General features: G+C 41.6%; 1 protein-coding gene across 1 annotated transcript; it reads right to left on the bottom strand.

Annotated features, from left to right (window-relative positions):
• Positions 1 to 1,987: 1,987 nt before the first annotated feature.
• Positions 1,988 to 4,660, bottom strand: fosab (v-fos FBJ murine osteosarcoma viral oncogene homolog Ab). The gene is made up of 3 exons (XM_010864210.5): positions 4,346 to 4,660; positions 3,641 to 3,859; positions 1,988 to 3,461 (listed from the first exon to the last, which is right to left on the bottom strand). Exons 1-3 carry the CDS (start codon positions 4,478 to 4,480, stop codon positions 2,688 to 2,690), a joined length of 1,128 nt encoding a protein of 375 aa, XP_010862512.3. The 5' UTR covers positions 4,481 to 4,660; the 3' UTR covers positions 1,988 to 2,687.
• Positions 4,661 to 5,792: the final 1,132 nt, after the last annotated feature.

Raw genomic sequence — 5,792 nt, 5'->3', positions numbered from 1 at the left:
ATTTTCCCAGTCTTCTCCCGTTTTAAACTTTAGGAGGACATGGTGTCCTTGTCCACATCTGCGGAGTACCTGGTTTGGGGGGCCCATTGCTGTCCTTGTCCATCTGGTCATAATTTTGATCTAGTCTAAATTTAAATAGACTCTGGATTTAGCCCACATGCATTAATGTCTTAATATCTCACCCGGCACAGCCAGAAGAGGACTGGTCACCCCTCTGAGCCTGGGTCCTCTCTAGGTTTCTTCCTAAATTTCAGCCTTCTTAGGGAGTTTTTCATAGCCACTGAAATTCAACACTACTGTTGTTTGCTCATTGGGGTTTAAGGCCGGGTGTCTCTGTAAAGCACTTTGTGACAACTGCTGTAAAAAGGGCTTTATAAATACATTTGATTGATTGATATTATGTTCAACTGAATGTCACCCAGACCACCACTCTAGTTCACTTTAATAGTTGTCCGTGGCCCTACCTCGACCATTACGCAAACTATAGTAAGCCTAGACTAAAGGTTTTTGCTTTCAAATTCAGTATTGATATAGTCATCCATGCATACAGCATCCATGCATCCCTTTCCTCTTCGTTCAAATGTTAGATATGGCCTTTTACCTAATCCTTGCCCCTGCATGTGGGTTATTTTGTTGATAGAACTGAATTAATGGGTAATCACATTTCATAAATTCCCTTTAGTGTCAGAAATATACCTCCGCAACGCAGCTGGACACAACTAAAAACAATCGTCTTTCATTTCATTTCTCGCTAAAGCCCAGCTGTAGACCACCCTGATTCCGTAATGTCGCAAGTAGCCTACGGCAGAATTTTCCCCACCTTATATGCGCCACACCCGACCAACAGTGATGACCTAATAAGTCAAACACATTTTGCTCTTCCAGGTTAGTTAAAAAAAAAAGGAAATACTGAACTCCTAGTCTTAATAGCTCTGACACGTAGTATTGCATTCTGATTCCTGACATGGAACTATATCGGTTACATATAACTACAGCCAATCAAAGATTTGCGCCCGATAGTCATGTTAAGTGTTGCCTAGAAATCGCACTTCTCATAAATGCGTAATGACAGACCTATACAAAAAACTGACCATCTAGTTAGGCATTATTTGGCTACAGTAAATCCTTAACAAATTACTTCCGAATGCGTTGTAGGTCGACAACTGTATCCTAATCATATTATTTGCATAGTGGTACACGTAAAACGTCCGTGAGTCAATCTTCACGACATCATTGACATAGAGTCACTCGATCAAATAGATTGTAAAGTGGAAAACAATTGACATGTATTGAAATACATGTTCCTGAAAAATGATAAACCATTTGTTGGGAAGCGGCGAAATCTATATTTGGGCAAGGAAGTGGACGTCAACGCGCTTGCGTTCGTTGCCAAGTAAAGACGAGAAAAAACCGGAGTAAGTACGCAGTGACGTCAGAGCGCTCTGACGTGTAGTCAACCCTGGCAACAGAGATGGAACAATAAATAGATACCGCGTATGGAGGTGCTGGAGAGGAATAGAACACTATGGAGAGAAATACTGTATCTAGACCAGCATCGTTTTGGGTCTAATTTTAGACCGTTGTGTAATTGCCCACCTCCGAATACCCTTCTATTTTACATTATTTTATACGTTTAGTTTTACATTTCAGTACATAATGGATGTGTGGATTTCTCTACACTTACAAGAAACTGAAGTGTCCTCAATTAAAAAAATGCTGTTTTAAAATGAAGAGTTTGATCCGGTTATGATTACATTTAGGTGTTAGGATAAATTTAGGAAGGTTGTTTCAAGGAAAATAGGCTTTTTAATGGGAATCAGTTGTTTTCCCCATAAAGACCTAAGTCAATCAAATGTATATTATAAAGCTATTTTTACATCAGCAGTCACCAAGTGCTTTTACAAAAGTCCTAACATGTATATTAAAAACACAGGTGTGTGTTTGTGTGTCCATTTTAGCAGAAGGAGGAAGCAGAGAGATAATCATATACATTTCATATATTTTATTCACTTACAAGGTAGGCAAATGTTCAACAGTTTGCTTTTTAGAACCTTTTTAAATTCTGAGTAGAAAAATAAATGTACATTTCATAAATTAAAACCACTAACGTTTTCACAGAAAACTTTCATCCTAGAATACAGACCACTCAGACCATTAGACAAGCATTTTGTTTTTTAAATATCACAAACATACAAGAAGCTCACATTCCAGCAACCAGAAAACAAACCAGGCAGGATAACTATATTTCTTTGAACTCAGCAAACTACAACAACGTAATGTTATCCAGCACCATCAAATCAATGTATTTTAAACCAAAACAAATATAAGTTATTAGGTAAACATGCTTTAACCTGCTACATAGATGAAAGAGGCAAGTAATATGCTATTCTACTTTAGTTGAAATATGGAAAACAAATCAGATATTATGCTTCCTGGTTGTTTGTGTGTAAAAGTTCCATCCATTCCATTGCCCATTATCCAGCACACTTACTGGAACTATACATGGCGTAAGTGCTAAATGCCCTCTAGAGGAAGTCTTGTTGTATGGAAGAGACTTGCCATCCCCAATGTCACCCAACTGCAATACCGTTGACCAAAGACCTGGGGACACCCTACAGGTTCTAGCTATAAGCAGTCCACTATGCAGGGAAGAAGGGTGCCAGTGGAGACAGCTGCCAGTGTCCTGCTCACAGGGCCAGGAGGGTAGGAGAGCTGAGGGAATCGGAGGACTGCTCATTGCTGGTGCTGCCTCTCCGTTGGTGGGCTGTGCCACAGGAAGGGAAGGCCTCTGCTTCTGGGTAGGTGAAGACGAAGGAAGACGTGTATGTGGTGCAGGCTGGGGTGCAGGTGACCACTGGGGTGCACAGGGGCTCCAAGTCATTATTGGCAGTGCTATAGAGAGGCTCCCAGTCCTGGCTGTACAGGGAACTGGACAGGTCAACATCGGGCACTGACCGGGCTGTCTCCATCTCCGTCTTGGCAAGTAGAGCCAGGGAGTCCTCCAGGCAGGCTGGGTCCAGGTCAGGCATTCTGACATCAGAGACGGAGGCGGTGGACAACATGGGGCTGTTGGAGAAAATGGAAGCCGAGGTGGAGAGGGTGGAGGTGGAGGTTGAGTGGATGGAGGTGTGGGGAGCTCTGGAGCAGGCGGTGCTCAAGACAACGCTCTGTGACAGCTGGTTGGAGACATCATAGGAGATGGGGACAGAGGGGAAAGAAGGTTCCATATCAGAGGAGATCTTGCAGATGGGCCCGTGGGCTGCTAGGATGAACTCCAGCTTCTCCTTCTCCTTCAGCAAGTTGGCAATGTCATTCTGGAGAGCAGACTTCTCGTCCTCCAGCTCGTCGGTTTCACTCTGCAGTGTGTCCGTGAGTTCTCTTCGTCTGTTTCGGCATTTGGCTGCTGCCTGCTTGTTCCTCTCTCTACGAACCCTCTTCTTCTCCTCCTCCTCAGGCGAAAGCTATAAAAGAAAGAAAAACACAATACAATTAAGTCCCAATGCTCTTTGATTTCATGCAAATGTCATTATTGAACTCTACATGCACTAATCAGTGTTCTTCATATTCAGAATCTAATTGATGTAAATTCATTGTTACACAACAATATAGATTAAAGTCAAAAATCAGTCAAGAAAAATACCTGTTCCATTTTGCCCCTGCGTCCAGAAGTGTGGCCCTTGTTCCTCATGGCTCTGGAGTATGTTGGTGGGTTGGCACTGTATGGGTGAGGTCTGTGAGAAGGGGCCACTGAAGACACCAGTGGCTGGTCCATCCACTGCAGATCAGGGCTGGTTGAGATGGCTGTGACAGTGGGGATGAATGAGGAACCACTGGACACTGAAGTGAGGTCGGTGAAGTCCTGTAGGAGAATGACGAGAAAAACGTGTCAGTACAGGCGAATTTATATCCTGACAGAGTAGGGTAGTGAACAGTGTGGTTGGGTGATGCGGCTCAGGCTATACACTGCATCATTTCATTCATGAATATGAATGAAGCCGGTTGGTTGTCGGTTGGTTGGTGGGTCTATTAAAAGCTCTAAGGTTTATAAATATCACTCGTGATGTAAGCTATGACGCGGAACTTTTCTCTGGAGTTCCCTAACTGCATGGTGAAGAAATGAATGAACCTACAGCAGCGCGAAGTCAGAGCTTTCTGTTGCAGAGCAGAAATGAATCTGATGCGTTATAATCTTTAAGCCTCATAAGCTCCAGCATCTACTATAGTGACCGTTAATGGACTAACAAATGTAAACGTTGTTAAAAACAAATCTACAGTATCTTAAGTCATTGAACGAACTAATCAAATATTACTGTGTGGCTATTACACTGTTGATCGAACCACATACCTGTGATTGGGGAGAGCCCACGCTGGAGTAAGATCCCGCAGGAGAGTTGTAGTAAGCCAGGTTGTCGCCGGCTGGAGAAGCGGTACTGCACCGGGAAGAAGAGTCACAATCTGTGTTGAAAGCTGAGTACATCATCGTTTCTGGAGATCACGAAGAAACCCGGAGATATCCAAAAGAACTAAAACTAAGTAAGCTTCTGATAACGTTGTCAAAGTCTGTCAACAAACTGTTGACAGTGAGTTAATATTTCCTTTAATGTACTCTCTTCAGCTACTGAAAGTTTGTCTGCCAACTCTGACAGTTCGCATGGTTTTTATATGCTTTTCTAGCTTTGGGGAGGAAGCAAGAGAGTGACGTAGGCGTGGATCGTACCTTTCCAGGAAGGGTGAGTAGCGCAACATAACAACGGGGTTCAAACATAGTAAGCACAATTTTTTTAACTTGTAACACAATGCATTGTGTTGAAAAGATTAACTATGTTGTAAAACGTGCATTAGTTGTGTGTTTATCCGTATCAGATAAAAAGTTCCCAATATATGGATTATTCCAGAAGGAATCCCGTCGACGTAATTTACCTTATATGGTGCATCCTGTTAATGGGCGGGCCCTGCTGGGAAGCGTAGAGCTAGGTCGCGATCAGCTACAACTGGTTGACAGGAACATTACGTTACGTAAAGACAACAGAGACTGTTTTGTCTGTTTTGCACATTGGAATATGGGATAGTGGTCATCTATGGCAGAATTTAACACAAGTTACGTTATTTATGGTTAAAGATGCAAAAATGTTTGTTCACAAAATTTGCATGCCAATTTATTTGTGATTTATTGAATGTAAGCCTATATAATACATAATAGGCACACTATTGGATTTATCTACACAGCAGAATCATTGATCACATGGAAACAATTATAATAATAAAAAAACTTTACATTTAAATCACCGTGGCCTTATCATGTGTTTTATTTTAGCCCTTAAGCATGAAATGTTACTTCTTTTAAGAAGGCCGAAAAATCTAAAACTGTGAGACTAAAGCTAAACAAAATAAACATATTAATAACCGAGATAGATAATATAATAATTTACAAATAAGACATTATATATGCAAATTGTAAACAGGAAGAATTGTCTAACATTCCTTCTGCAAGTTGCTCACGAAAAAAAATCTCTAATCTACGCTTGTACTTTGGCCCGAGGCAATGTTAAAACCGGTGGAATCTAGATTAAGTGAGAGAGGGCGTGGCAGAATGTGGAGCAACAGGTCAACCAGGTGTAGATTACCTTCGCATTGTTGTGGTGACACTGCAAACTACTATCCCATAAAGTTTTTTCTTAGCATGGTTTATTTAGCACTGTTAGCCAGTCTAGGTGTTCCACTAGATTTATAGCTTAATTAATGTGGGAAACACTATCCATCTGAAGCTAGAAGACTGTAGTGTTTCACGAGAT

This window comes from Esox lucius, chromosome 18, assembly GCF_011004845.1.
Source record: "Esox lucius isolate fEsoLuc1 chromosome 18, fEsoLuc1.pri, whole genome shotgun sequence".
Lineage (NCBI taxonomy): Eukaryota > Metazoa > Chordata > Actinopteri > Esociformes > Esocidae > Esox > Esox lucius.
Note: the sequence above shows the minus strand (reverse complement) of the source record. Positions and strands in the feature narration are given on the sequence as shown.

Excerpts from the sequence above, each read along its gene's own strand:
- fosab (XM_010864210.5), bottom strand. The coding sequence starts at position 4,480 with ATGATGTACTCAGCTTTCAACACAGATTGTGACTCTTCTTCCCGGTGC. Across the intron at positions 3,860-4,345 it reads TGGGCTCTCCCCAATCACAG|GACTTCACCGACCTCACTTC; the intron begins GTATGTGGTTCG and ends ATTCTCCTACAG. Across the intron at positions 3,462-3,640 it reads GCAGGGGCAAAATGGAACAG|CTTTCGCCTGAGGAGGAGGA; the intron begins GTATTTTTCTTG and ends TTTCTTTTATAG.